This window comes from Poecilia latipinna, unplaced genomic scaffold (assembly GCF_001443285.1).
Source record: "Poecilia latipinna isolate Pla-1442-1.1 unplaced genomic scaffold, P_latipinna-1.0 Scaffold839, whole genome shotgun sequence".
NCBI classification, from domain to species: Eukaryota; Metazoa; Chordata; class Actinopteri; order Cyprinodontiformes; family Poeciliidae; genus Poecilia; species Poecilia latipinna.
The window spans coordinates 373,238-389,142 of NW_015113455.1; the positions used below are offsets into that span (position 1 = coordinate 373,238).

General features: G+C 35.3%; 1 protein-coding gene across 2 annotated transcripts in view; it reads right to left on the reverse strand.

The window, feature by feature from the left end:
- htr4 (5-hydroxytryptamine receptor 4) overlaps positions 1-15,304 on the reverse strand; it is a 70,066-nt gene extending 54,762 nt beyond the window's left edge. For both annotated transcript variants that reach the window (XM_015047688.1, XM_015047689.1), the window contains exons 1-2: positions 15,195-15,304; positions 7,265-7,465 (exon numbers count right to left, since the gene is read on the reverse strand). In XM_015047688.1, the coding sequence (XP_014903174.1) occupies positions 7,265-7,465; positions 15,195-15,301 (308 nt within the window). In that variant the 5' untranslated portion in view covers positions 15,302-15,304. The remainder of the gene's footprint in view (positions 1-7,264; positions 7,466-15,194) is intronic.
- Positions 15,305-15,905: the final 601 nt, after the last annotated feature.

The following is a 15,905-nucleotide window of genomic DNA, read 5'->3' on the forward strand; positions in this document are numbered from 1 at the left end:
ACTATCTATTTTAGTTCCCCCACCAAAAGGTGGTTAATGTGGTAATTTTTTTACAAAAAAAAAAAAAAAAAAAAAAAAATCCCATCAATGTTGTTCTTAATTTTAAGATCTTTTTTTTTTTTTTTTGCGCCAAAAATCAGATATTAGTTTTCAAATTTTTCTCATGTTTTAGTCAACCCCAAATCTTAAAAAAATGAAGCAAAATTCCTTACTGGGAAGATGACAACTTCACTTCGCTTTCTTGAATTACGTAAGACAAGTATTGTAGTAAATTATGAGGGATTCAGTCTGAAATCATCTGAAATCATGCTTCTACAAGAAATAACTATCTCTTGTATTGTTTTAATGAAGGGAATAAGTCCAAGTTAAAGTAAAAATCTTGTATTGATCATATCAACAGTTGAGAAAATTATTATAATGTTGCTACCTTCTAGAAAATAAAGTAAAAATATGTATTTTTTTTTATTCATCTTGGTTGTGCTGCTGCTGCTATTCTATCTCAAAGCACAACAAATCCCAATTATTTCATTTTTAAAAAATACCACATGAATATCTGATTAAGCTTGGGAACATTTTAAAAGAAAGTTTTGACATCTAGCTCATAAATTTATTTTCCGCAGAGGCTGAGCTGATACATTTTTTTAACCTTTGCCTTTCCTCAGGAGGCTGAGTGAACACTATGCTCTGCTGCAGGAGCATTAGAGCTAATCCAGTTTATGCCATCGTCAGTCACTGTGGATGCTTCCCTGCCTGCTCCTCTGTGATCCTAACTCATTACCTACTTGCAGTGCGTGGCATTTCACAGCCATCAGTAATCTGGAGTGCTTGTGTGTACTGTGTGTGGTCTCCATGTGCTGTGGCATAAAGAAAAAAAAGGTCAAGAGGCCCTTTTTCTCTTTAAATTTCCAAAGTAGTAGTGTTGAACGGTTGCAGAATGATTCTTTAATGGTGGATGTGCAGGTCTGAATGACAGAACTCCCCTTCAAGACTGCAAATGTGAGTCCTTGAATTTTGTCAATACAAGTGTCCAGATCCACAGACACACGCGACTTCCAGCACGCTGTATCCCAGCAAACCCCCGCAGCTTAAGTGCTCACAGAAAGGAATTAGATGTGGACAGAGGAGCACATTCCTATTCTTCAACACATTAGCCTGAGTAAGATTAGAAGCAGACAAAGTACAGTTGAATGGCAGCATGTCATGACCACGGGCACTTTAAATGGCCCCTTCCTCCCTTTGATCCGCAAAACACGTCGCTCTGTTTATTTCTGACATTTTTATTCTGACATTATTTACTTGAAAGCTGGTTTCTGAGACCAGCCAAACCCAGAGTGTATTGCTGTGCTCTACATTCGCATGCAGCAGCAGCACATGTGACATCTGCAAAGGACAACTGTCTATAGATTAGATTAGAATTCAGAACGCCATGCACAACATAGTAATTATTCTTATCTGGAAGTAAACAAAACTGCATTGCTTTAATTTTCTGCATTACTGCTGTACATTGCAAAGATTAATGAACATTTGTGAATAGTATTTCAGAGAACGTCAAATGAAGTTACAGTACTTTAGTGTTTAGATTTTAGATCCAAAAAGTTCAGTGCTACATGTTTTTATACACTTGTATGAGTCATAAACTTCATCAATAATGTGTAAACTTTGATCCAGTACTGATGTTAGTGTGACTCTATGAGCATGTAATGATGTTTGTCACAACTGAGCGCAAGATATCACCACATGTTAAAATGTGAAACGTACCTGATTTCGGAGCAGTGTGATAAATCCTAACAAATAGGCATTTTGGTTAGTTAATGGAAACAGAAGATTATGATGAATGCTTTGATGTTTAGTTAAATGTGGGCTATTGGAAATGTCCAGTGTGATCCGTAAGGTGCTAGATTTTAAATATCTTACCCTTTAACGTTGGGGCATGGCATGGCTGTTTGAATATTTACCAATATAATGTCTTTCGGAAATATGCCTGTATGAAAATATAAAATAAGTACTAGACAAAGTATTAATCTTTTATCCAACAGAATTGCTTCTACTTTATTTAATTGTGCTCTACACCATAACATGCTGTAAACAGCATTCGTCTTCAATGTTTGTAAAGACAAAAAGCTGGTTAGGCAGCACAAATGAGCATTTTACTTTGCTATATCACTTCATCAGGACAAAACAGATACTCCAGTGAGTATGCAGTTATATTTCTATTCTCTTAAAAGACTCTTTTATTCTCAATGCTCATTTCCTGATTTTCTTCTGCTTTATGTTGTGAATATCTCTGAGTTAGCTACTTTACTACTGAATGCCTTTATGTTGGTGCATCCTGCTTGCAGCAATTATTTTCAGCCTCTATTCAGAGGCTTTTTCAGGATCGTCAGCTTAAATTATGAATAAGAAGCTTTATTTGCAGCTGCTCAGTTTTATTTCATGCTACTATTCAGTTCCCTTCTCTTTTTTCTTCTCATTCTTTCAGTGTGACTTTTTTGTTTTCTTGGTCACACTTACAAAGAAAACCTTTGTTGTTTGTCAGCCAAGTGATGAAGAATAAAGCAGAAGCTTCTGAGTGTTTATATCCTTACTTCACTTTTCTTTGACAAACTACACAATAACTTTGCTGTCATTGCTTTCATGGCACTCACATTTTGTTTATCTTTTCATTTTGTTTATCATTTGGTACTTTAGTTAGTTTTTCAAAACTTGACATTAAACTCACTCGTTTGATGGTAATATATCTAAAGTTTGTATTTAATTTGATCATGTGTTCCAGATTTCAGATGCCTATACTGGCTCACCAAATGTGTTTCATCGACCCACATAGTAGATTTAACATAAGGGAATTAATATTCAATAATTTAGTTATTGAAAAGATAAGAAAACAAGACTATAATGTAATGTAATAAAATCTTACCCCTGATTTTATGAACACACCATATGAAACCGTACCAGATTGTGTAGCTGAAGATGCAGATTTTTGAAAGAAAGTTGTATTTCCTATAACAAAACAAGTATAGATAGAACACATCTATCTATATCAATTTAGGCTTCAAGAAAGTAAGACATAATTTCTCTATTTTTCATCTCTGATTATTTTAACATCTACTTGCACTTGCAACATGATTATTTTTTAATTGTGTTCCAGGCTTAACACAGTTTTGTGAATGTAAAAAATGTGCATCTTTACGTGATACATTTAAAAGTCTCTTGCCTTCTTCTTTGTCATGCATCACTATATGCTTCCCTAAAGATTTACTATAAGCAGAGGATAAATGTTTTCTTTCTTCATTGACTGTTTTGTTTAGGAAGCTGGAAGCTGCAGATGACAACATCCTTCTTCCCCATCAGTCTCTAAAACATAAACATGTTGAAAACGGTATTTCCATGCATTTCATTCAGTTGACACCTGAAGCTCTAAAACATTTAGATTATTTTAGGTTGGAACATCATGAAGCAGTTGCTGATATAAAAATAAATACATCAACATTTATCAATTATGGTGCTTAAAACAGAGATTTACCTTGGCAAAGCTGAGATAAGAGCAGCTCATTTTATTAAACAGCTTTTGAACATAAATAGGGCTATTGCAATAGTTGCTTTTTAAAGCACAACTGCAAAAGAAAAAAAAAAAACAGATTCAGACAAATATAAACACTGTCCAGATGGTAAACAGGCTGTCTTAAAGTCTGTTATAAACACATGCTCCATCCCTCTGAAGTTAATGGATAAGCACACAGACGACTGAAATTGTGGTTTGCGTCCAAAATGTGCTTCTTGAGCCTGGTTTTCCACAGGAGCAGAGGTCAGGCCTCTGGATAACAGTTTTTTTAATATTTTCTTGGCTATTCTGATAAACCTGTGGCAGCTGGCAGCCCACAATGCAGAGTGTGAAAATTTGTCTAGAGGCTTGATCTTTGAGCCACCACTCTACCTGTCAGAAATCAATCACAGGTTTTCTCTACGGTGAACAGATTCCACTTTCTCTCTCTCTCTTTTCTTTTTTTTGTTTAAAGCCACATTGCACATTGACCTTACCATATCATTTATAAAATGCACATCCTTGATATTAAAGCCAGAGCCTCTTCCATCCAGGTGAATATGTTAGCACAAGAAAATAAGAAAAACTGAATCATGTGTTAAAAACTGAACTTTTTCTTCTCCACTATCGCTAATCTATGCCTGCTATGAAGGATTTATGTATACATTTCTGTAAAAGTCAACTACTCAACTTAATTGATTGCTTTTTGACGCTACATGGTTGTTCAGGAAGAGGCAATGCTGCAAGTCAAGGCAATCTGCTGGACTTCCTTAGATAGAAAGCTCTTTAAATTAATTTAAATAATGACCTGAACCGATGCACTGTGAAATAACTAGTATAAATTGCAAAGTATTCTGTGATTAAATGTGAAACAACTTATTTTGTATATACATACATGTATAATATATGTATATTGTTTGTTTGCTCAATTAGTAAAGCATATTTGATTTTTGCTTCTCACTGGTAATTACATCACTTCTTTTAGGAGATAGATAAACAAGATGTTTAGTTTTATTTAATCACTGAGCAAGCTGCTCTTCCTGAAATAATAATGTCAAGCCTCTCCGCCTCTTGGACAACTTCGACCCAAAACCTCACATCAGTTTTGAAATTCAGAATATACTTCAAATTATATGTGATCAAAAGCTTCTCACCTAAAGCACTTAACCCCAGTTTTTTCCTCACAGAGCAACTCAGTGGTTTCCACTGATATGTTTTATCATTATCTGTGCCTTCAGGGTAGAGCTGCATGTCAGAGAAAATGCCTTTGCGCTTTTATTACCATCTATAAGACCTTGCTCCAAGCCACGGCCTTGTCATCAGTCCTAAACAGTCTGTGAGCTGAACGACTTTATTAAACATCCATTTGCCAACCTATCCAATGTTCTGCACTGAATAGTATAAAGGGAGCAAAAAGTTTAACCAAAAGATTTATGAGCTTCAACTAAAATAATAATATTAATAATAATAATAAAATTGTGCTTGTTTTTTTTTTTCTTTTAAACAGAAAACATCACTAGCATGCGGTTGAACCAACAGTTTCTGCCTCAAGATGTTTGTCTGACCTACTTCACTAAAATAAACATCAAAGTTCACAAGATCCTAAAAGGATTTCAGTCCTTAGTTAAACTAAATAAAACACCTCTGGGAATACTGCCCAACTCAATGAGGAGATGATTATTTTCTCAACAAGATCGTCTCTGAAGCTACACAAATGCTTGAAATGTATGCTTCTAATCGGTGCTTCAATGTGGTAAAGAAGGATGCAATCTGTGGCGGATTGTATGCTGCTGTGCAAAGTGATTAATCTTTAAATTAAGCACCATTCAACTCAGGTCTGAAAGAAAAACTAAATCTGTAGGTTGTTATATAAAGAACCCTGTATTCTTGAGTTTTCAGAACTAACTTTTTGCAGCCTCTTTATGAAAACTTAACATATTTTTGATTTTTGGAGCACTATTTCTGAAAATTAACATCATGTTTCAGATGAGTTTACCTGATGCAATAAAATGAATGTCAAAACAAATTGTTCATCTAATAGGAAAAAGTCATTGTTAAAGCATCAGTAATAACTGATCAAACTCAGATACATTTCTGCACAGGGAGGAAGTAAGTATCGGTTCCAAAAGACTCTGATTGAGAGAGATTAAGCAAAACGCAGCATTAAATCTGATGAAGCTTGTTCCAGTTGCCAGTGCCAGTTTTTGTTATTCATTAATATTAATATATCTGTGTGTCTTGAATATTTTTAGACCTCTACTTAGAGTCACACTTAGGTTTTGCTTCAAAGGCTTAAAGGACATCTTCATTAGCTCATGGTCAAATCCTGCAGTTTTACATAAGAATATTCTTTCATGCTCTATTTCTGTAAGTCTTTCATATTTACAAAAAAAGTTTTTTTTTTTTATTTTCACTTGTTTGACTTGGGACATTGAGAACAAGCAAAGCTTGGGAACTTCAACTCTTACTACAGCAGAGGAACTGGATAAGGAAAAGCCCGACCTGTCACTAGACAGAATAGACCTGTCATTTCAAGGAACAGGATCAGGTTTCAGTGCACATGTTAAACCAAAAACAGTTTTTCCATTTTGTTTTTAAATTAAAATAACTGATGATTTTTAAAACTGTTTTGACATGTCTGAGGTCTTACTTTGAGTGTTTACTGTGCAATATTCAGATGAAAAGCATCTGCATGTCATAGTTAAAGAAGAAAAGGGCAAGTCAAACAGAAAATGAATTCAAGAGTGAAATACTGGATGATGTGGAAAGACAATACATCTTGTTCCTTAATAGCACAAAGATAAAAGCTCCAACAAAAACACCCAAACAGGCAGCCAATTACACTAAGAAAGGAAATTGGATTCACAGGAAGATGTGACATGATTTACAAGGAAATTGTGGTAATTGTTTTGCTATAAACTAGAAATGGAAGCACTGCTGTGCCAGTATGTGAAGGCAGCTGCTCGTATAAAAGATGACAAAGCTCCTCCAGCAAGGAAATTTTATGAAAAGATCATTTCCTCATCCGTAGCTTGTCTTAGCTGAAAATTGTCCTTGGTTCTTATTAGCTGATGTGAGCCACCCACATACCATCCCCATTCTACTTCTGATTCTTAGGAATCAGACTTTGTTTGAAAGTCAGTTCAGCTAAATCTTCCTTCAGTTTTTTTATTTATTTTTATTCTCTTTTATTCAGTACTTCTCAAATTTGTTAGCACAAATGTTCACTTAATAATATCACATGTATTGTGTTTTTGAGAAGAATTAGAAAATGTAACATAAATATATTATTACAAAAATATGCAGTTGTAATACGCTGTAATCTACAGTTTTCATGGTTAGCATACTGAAATAATAGTCTGAAAAATCAATATAGCTACAATAATAAGATATAATGATGATGTTGCACCAAAGCGTTGATAATCCCAATAAACAAAATGCTTTTTTACAAACCAAAGCCACAGAAATAAAATTCTGCCTGTAAAATAAGACTATACTGGGGAATATTTATTATGAACATTTGTCTCTGAGGAGCATGGATGGTAATTAAGTCTATTCAGCCCTAAATCTACTTTTCCCTCTTACCTCTAGCCTTTAACATTTTGGCACAATGCCTTTAGTACCTAGTAACTTACACTGTCTCTGTATGGCATCTTATTTTATCTGTAGGTAAAAAACACTGAAAGGTGTGTGTGAGTTTGCCCAGTGTGCACACAACATCCTCACCTATCTAGAGCGATGCAACAGAGGTGGAGAATAGACGCGGTTGTCAGAAGAACGTCCAACGACGTCCGAACCAGACAGAACGTCTCGCCGTAGATCCAGTGCTGGTGGACCAGCTCGATGGCACCAAACGGCATCACCAGCACTGACACAAGCAAATCAGCAAATGCCAGAGACACAATGAAATAGTTGGTCTTGATTTTCCTGTTGGAGGAGAAATAAAAAAAAGAGATAAAATATGAACAATCATTAAACAGAATAGAACTGTCAATTTCAAGGGTCAATATGACAAAATTATGGATCAAATGGTCAGTCAAAAGGATAAAATTATTAAAACTTCAAGTTTAAATTCATACTTTTTTCATACTGTTTTGTTTTGTTTAATCTAACCAGAACAAAATTAAGTGCAAAACCCATTGTCAAAACAGGAATAAATAATGTGTAAATTGAGGGGCCACAATCAGTGGCCCCTCAATTATTGCCTTATTGTTCTGTAATGAACAAAGAATTGTAAGTGTTTCCTATTTATGCTGCTTTAGGAGAAACTAAACAAACAAATTAAATGTAATTACAGAAAAACAGGGAAACAGTTCAAAAGAAGCTTTAGTGGTGACAAAAATCTACCCCCAAAAATAAACTAAAAAGAAATTGTTGTTTTATTTTTCATTAAGCCGATTGTTTTTTTAATTAATTTGTATTTTTCAGGAAAAATCAAAATGACATAGTTCAGTTTAAAATAATAAAAAAAAATGTTTATTCAATAAAAAAAGCTAAAAAAAGCCTAAACAGATTACTTACCCTGTTAAATAAATGGAAAAAGATGTTATTCAGAGAACTGTCGAGAAGCAAGTTAACACTGCTGAGAATAATGTAATATCTACTTTGCATTTGAAAAGTATTTTTAACCTTTAAACTTATGCACATGTTGACATATTACAAACATAAACTAATCTATTTTTAAAGGACTTTAGCACAAAGTAGTATTAAACTGTAAAGTAAGCAGAGTGACATTTAATATTTTTCAATAAAATTCTGAATTTGAGTTTTCCCCCTTATCTCATACATGATAAGATAAGTTTTATTTATTGCCTAAATAAAACTCAGGCATCGCTGAAAGAAAGCCAGAAGATGTCTTCTGGCAGTTTACCACATGCCACACTGAGGGCACAGTACATGTGTGCAAGAGGTTGCTCTTGCCAGATGAATCAATAGAAAAAAAAAATCAAAATAAAGTCTCTAAACTTCACATAAAACAAAATGTGCAATTAAAAAAAGGTAACATTTTTCAGTTTCTAGATATGCAGACATTTAGAAACAAATTGTGTAGTATGTGCAAAGACATACCACCAATTATTTAATTAATGTGAAATATTGTTTAATCATCTATTTAATTATCTATCTAAGTATTGACTCAAAGGAGCTGAACACTAGTGCTCACCACAGATTTGTGAAGAGAATGGAAAAATTATACATTGGCTTCAAAATGTTCAATTATACATCAACTTTGTGTCGGAGGTTTGGTTATAACATTACAAAACAGAAAGACATTTAAACCTTGCAACTAACTCACTGTGTATGACATTGCTAAATGTCTCTTGAAACAATTTATTTTAACCACATCTATCTTACAAAACAACTGTGGATTTAACAGGAGCTGAGTAAGATCAAATATAGCACAGAAAGTCTCAAAAGACCTTAACAGTCCCCTAAACATAGACAAATGACCTCTTCCACACCAGAGTGTCCTCCACTTTACTATTAATTAGGATCAACTTGGAATACCAAATGCAATCAAGATAATTTTTCATTTATCATAAGAGCTGGACTGCTTGATGCAATGAAATGGGAGCAAATCACTGCAGGGTACATCCTCGTATCCATGGGGAGCCTCCCAGAAGAGTGAAATATTACATCACATTGACACCTGTTATCACCATTAGGACAATAAAGATTTTGTCCCAAAAATAAAAAAGATGCATGGCAAACCTGGGCTGATAAAAAAACTAAAATATCTATGAGCAGTAACAGAGAGAAAAAGAGTAAGAAAAAGAAATTTAAAATTAATATGGGTTTCTTTATGAACAAGAATAGACTAGAGGTAACCTTTATTGTCCTACGGAAAATTCAGGGACAATAGTCTATAGAGGAATATGAAAAATAAGAAGGAGACTGACTCTACTTGAAAGAGAAAAAAGAAACTTTGCACAAAAAATAAAAAGTGCCTTTTTCCACCGCAAGACTTGTATAATAGCAACTTTGAGTGAGGGAGAAATGTCACAGATAATATTCTAAAGTTTTTTTGATGCAATGAAGTTGGTAATTGGGCTTCGTTTTAAGACCTTTTGCATTAGACAGAATTCCAAACATCATACTGATTAAACATTTTACAAAACATTATTAATCCATGTATTAGCAAGATTATTACCAAGGTTAGTGCTTTCTAGGCACTGATATAACGTCTACACATCAGGCATTCCTCAGAAGACTTGATTTTACTCAAAAGCTGTATTCTGAACCTATAATATTATTTACTTTTTTAAACCAACTAGAGTATATTTCATGAATGAAACATATTTTTCTTATTTTTACATGCTAATACTGTTTACTAAAGCTGCAGTCAGTAAATTTTATAAAATTATATTATTTATATACTTGTTAAAAGCACAGCTATGTCCTGACAGTATAATATGAGGCATAATCTATGAAAATATATGAGCTCCTTTGCCTCCTCCTAGTGGTCCTACTACCATCTGCAAAAATACACCACCCCAAGTCAGAACCAACCAATCACAGTTAAGAGGAAGGTCTTAGTTTTGTCAAACATGCCTGTGTATGCGCTGCTGAAAATAGTCAGTTTGCTGAAACTGTGCTAGAGAAACAACATTTTTTTTCCGAGTTTTGTCCTTCAGCTTTAAGGTCTTCATCAAACATTTGAGGTATAAATACAGTTTCCAAAGCCTCCCTGTTTGAGCTGCTATATATTGAGTCTACACTTAACAATGAGTGCTGTCTAAATAAAAACCATACTCCAGTGACAAAGTAAGGCAAATAACTAAAAATAAAGTTAGAATATTCCTATGTCAGGCTAACTTTAGAGACTGTGTCACTCAAATATAGATGCACACTCTCCATTACTTTCAGAAAAACAGATATTTGGAGATGTCCCAGTTATGAGCTCAACAAAAAGCAGAACTGCCGATACAGGGAAATATTGTCTCCTTATAAGCCAGCCAAAAATGTCAGAGACCTATTATTGATGCCAATTTTGTTCTGATTATGCTATTTCTGACATATCACATCTGTCACATCCGTCAAAAACAAACAAACAAACAAAAAAAACAACACCAATTCAGTTGACGAGCTTGTTTCATCAGATCTCTAATTTTAGTTTTTAGTCACTTCAACCAGAAAACCAATGATGCAAAGAAGTTGTTCATTTAGCTGCCCTGTCCTCTTCAGTGTCTCTGCTGTGGATGATCTCATTTTATAAATAGCAGTGGTAAGAGCTGACTGCCGTAAGGCTTTCCCATCTGCTCAGCTCTATCCCAGACAGAGCCTTAAAATAAGCTCTGTCTGATGAAACCAACCAGCAGTCTGCTGGTGGCGCTACTGGGTATGGTCAGACACACACGTGAGACATAAGAGAGCGTGCAAAAAGATGTAGAGAAATGCTGCACAGGCACACACCCAAACTGTAGATGAACTGGCAGATGTTTATCCATTACGCGCTCACACCTTCAAGCTGGCAGTAATTTAGAACAGTTTAGTAACATTTAGCAAGTCCTGAGGGGAAGCGTTGTGTTTAGTTAGAATGACAAGTTGTGTTACTGCTTCCAGAATAAATAAACTTTAATAGAAGAGACTTAGTGCGAGTTTGGAGAAATTATGGATGCACATGGTTTTGGGTGAGCGATGCCATAGTGCGAAATTAAAACAGACTGCAACAAAGAAGAGGAAAGACATCAACACACCAGAAATCATATACAAGTCATTTCTATCTTTACTAAATTATCTCTGTTATGATTACAGAAGCAGCAATGCATTTAAGTACACAGAAGGTGAAAATGTTTTTTATACTTATAATCCTGTGCAACTCGGCTGTTTACATGTTTGGGAGGATTGTTTTGTTGCCTGTTTTTTCCTACATTGAAAAGTGGTACTGGAAGACTTCACTATAAAACAACTTAACATGTTATGTTTTCCACAACATGAGCCCTATTTAATTGATGCCCAATGATGAAACATCTTAATTTCTGTTAAATGTTTTCATAAAATTAATTATAAAACATTTTATTCAAAGGTAGATCACTAAACAATAAGATAAATGTTTCAAAAGATAGAAACTATACCCCCATTTGGTGAGCAGTACCCCTTAACAACTTTCAAAACATAAAACAAGATTTTTTTATGAATAGTCACATCCATGGTTTTGTAAAACAAACATGAACTTGGTCATCTGCTGGATTTCCTCTTTGTACTTGTCCACATGGTACATTAAATTGAAGTTGGGACAAAAATTGCACAAAAGCTTCATGAATTTTCCTGACACTTTCCTGCAAATTTCCTGGAACTTAATGGTTACTTTGTCCGAGCACCTTAGATACTTTCTTGGATTTTACAAGGCACTTTCAAGAAACTTTAATGACAGTGTCTAATTACTTTTTCAAAATGTACCAGTTTTATAACTGGGACACTCATGGAACTTAGAGTTGTTTTTCCGACACTTCTGTCAACAATAAATGCCATAAAATAATGTTATAATCTTTTAAGTCCATATTAGCCACCTTTAGTGACTGACTGATTGCAGATGCTGCATTGATCCAGATATTGATTTCACCCCTACTTGTGAACATAACTCCAAGACACAACTCAGTTTGAGGCATGAGTCATTCCCACACCTACAGATGGAAGCCCACCTTTTCCAGCTGAGTACCTGTCTTCTCTCTGGTGGTTTCACACTTTGAATTCAGAGGGGGTCTCTGCTTGATAAAGCCAGCAAGACCGCATTATCCATAAAAAGACAGAAAAGAAATCCTAATCTTATAAAACTGGTAAGCTGCCTACCACTTTGTGTCTGCATTTGGAATGCTGAAATATATCTGCAATTGTTTAACTTTGACAAGATTCCCCTTGTTGAATTGACAGAGCTTCCAGATGAAGACATGTCATCTATGTGGTTCAGGGAAGTGAATGAAAGTATCAGCATACACTTATGTATAATATGAATGAAACATGCTCTTCATGACAGAAGTTCTTGTGAAAGCACTGAAAAACAAACAGAAGAATCGCTAACTGAAGTCCAAATTATTGCGAGAACCAAAAGTTCCTGACACAACAACAGTGTCACTGCTTCCAGATCTGTTCAGTGTCCGGTATAAACAGACTGTGTGGCAGCATGTTTCAGTGTGTGTGGGTATCTTCCCCACACACTCAACATGTCACTCTGAGGGAAACAAGAGCTTGTGTTTGTGTGGTGGTTATTGATGAGCAGTGCAACACCCTCTGAACCACCTTCTGCTGGTATCAGCTCCTGCAGAAGAAGCTGTGGGGGGTTTATGAGGAAAATGCCTCCAGGTTGTTTAGCAGCTTCCCTTCCTTGCAAGCTGAACACACATCAATCCAACTGACAGCTAAAGTCCCAGCTAAAGTATTCAAACCAATTGAACTTTGACCTTTGTTCTCAAATTACAACCACGATCTTCAAGTGATGAACCAACCAACAGAAAGAAGCAAATGATTGTGAAGTGGAATGAAAATGGTGCACAGTTTTTACAACTTTCATCCCAAACAAAATATTTTGCTGCAATTACAGCTCCAGTTTTTTTGTGGATTCTCTCTACAAAATAGCTCATACTAAGTCATGTAACATGTGAACATAAGTTACACATATGGATGTAGATTTGGACTTTGACTGAGCCATTGTAACAAATGAATATGATTTATTGCACCCGTGGTAGCTCTGGCAGTAAGTTTTCAGATTATTGTACCTTCCACATTATTGTATGTGATGTGGAAGGTACACATCACATACCCACCCCAGCCTAAACTTTTCTGTTTTAGTTTTTTCTCTACTACTATAACAGAGTTGGAGTTATTACAATAACTCAAATTCTACTTCTCTGCTTAAAACCAGCAACCCGATAGCATGATCTTACCACAACTGTGTGGGGATGTTGCTTTCAAGGGAATGTGGAGTGTAGGTTTTCTGTCACACTTAGCATTTTTGAATGGACACCATTTTGGTTTCATCTAATCAAAAGGAGCTTCTTCAACATATGTGCAAATTAAACTTTCTACGACTGTCTTCTTTCCTCTCTTCTATAAAGGGCAGATTTGTGGATAGTTGTCCTATCATACAAGAGATTTCCCCACCATTAGCTGCTTGCATAAACAATGCTCTCCTTGACTGGTCTATCACTTTAAGTTGATGGCCATTGTAAGTTTGCAACACACTCATTTCCACTTTAAAATGGAGGATTAAACAGTGCTCTACGAGATGTTTAAATATTTGGATGTTTTTTTATTACGTAATCCTGATTCCTGACCTGTCTGGTTTGCATGTTGCACTTCATAAATCTCACCAATTAAACCTTTGTGGAACAGCTGTATTTATATATCAAAATTAAATTAATCACAAATGGACACGTCAGAATAAAAAAGCTGCATGCCACAATTTTCAGATCATCATTTATTAAAAAGATGGATCCATTTCTTTCACTTAACTATGCACAATCTACTGTTACTCTTTCAAATAAAATACATAAAAATCTGTAAAATTAGAGTACAGTAAGATAAGAGTAAATAAGGGATTTCCTTCTTAAACTATTGATTGCTTTTCTGCTGCATGTGTGGTGGGAAACAGTAAATCCTATTTTCCAGTGAAAAACAGTTTTGACAGTTCTTAATGAGATACTCTGAGTTCAGCTTTATTTTTGTAAGGATTCTTCACCCAAGGGATACCCCTATTGTGCAGATGTGCATCATATGTGTAAGTGTGTGTCCCTGTGCAAATTTCCCAGCAGGCAGTAGGGCAATGATGATGGGAGCAACAAAGGCCCTGGATAATTATTTTCTCCACAGGGAGGTGAGACAACATAGCAGAGACTTTAAATTAATGGTTTTAAATGAACACTTTTGTATACACACTGCATGAATGAGTGTCAAAGTCAACTGATTTTCATTGTTCACAACTAAAACACCTGGCCACACTGCAATCTTTCAATGTGCGTCTGCAAACAGACAATCCTTCATGTCAACATGACGAGACAGAGGTCACCCCGAGCTATGAGGTGTCATGAGATAAGAAAAGACAAAGAAGGGAAGCGAGAGAGAGAATGAGAGAATAAAAGAGATGACACAAGAGCAGAAGAGGACAGGAGGAGAGTGAGGGACAAAAAAAGTCAGAGATCACAGTGACAGCGGCTCCCACGTGAGGAGGTCTGCCTGCTGGCTCTATCACAGTCACTACAGCTTCATGCGCACTGCTTGAGTTTCTTATCTGAATGAAAAGACTGCAGAACCAAAGACTATTGTTACAATCCATTTTGTCCACAGCAAAAGTCAATTTATTTTCTGCCTCAAGTAAACCCTGTCGAGATTTGTAGTCAATGTTTAAAGAAAATCTTTATATGAAATGCAAACGTGTTTTATATAAACATTTTTTTTTCATCTTTGTCATCTCCTTATTAAACTGAAACATTAAAAGCAATAGTTTTGCTCATAAGATTCCAGGATCAGAAACTAACTGTAAGCAAGAGATGCTTTGTTACAAAAAGTAATATGGAAAGTAATGGATGGGGAAGAGAAAGGAGCTTCCTGATATTCCTTTGAGTATTTTTATTTAAATCTACTATGTAGAAACAAGATTGTATGAAATAGACAATCAAACCAATATAATGTTTCACATGAAAAGGTGATAAAAGCGCAAACCCACCTGAGTTGTCTGTCCTTGCACACGGCCACCATGACCAGCAGGTTTCCCAAGACGCTCATCAGCATGACCAGAGACAGGAAGCAGATGAGTGCTATCCGCTTTGGCATGCTGTCACTGAAAACCACAGAAAAACCCACATTATTCTACATGCTGAAAGTGACAACACTATTTGCAAACTACTGAGAATGAAATTAGTTTATTTTGGCTGCACGTAGGCAAGTAAAAATACTGAAAAATATGTGAAGACAAAAAAAATTTATGTGTTTTTGTGATATGCTATCATGTGTAATGAGAAAAAAATGTTTATTCAAGTAAAGTCTGCTATTCTGCTCTTACTGATTGCTTCCACCTACATAAGCACTCAAAAAGTTTAATACCACAGAGAGTAATAGGTTTCACATTTTTTGCTTGATTAGTAATAAATTGAGATGTAAGCAGATGTGGCAGTATTAGCGGCTATAGCAGCTGCACCTGAGAAGAAGACGAAGTCAGAGACACCTGCAGGAAAGTCGGCTCAGAATGGTTTGGCAATCAAAACTCTCATCTGTGACATTTGGTAAAAGCATTTTAGAAAGATTTTACACAAAACTTAATGAGCAAAAAGTGTGTGGAAAAAACTGCAGCAAGTTTCTAAATGCCATAGGTAAATTTTATGTATGCATCATTGGGAGCACCTATCCGAGTATGACGGCCTTTGTTTATTCCTTAGTT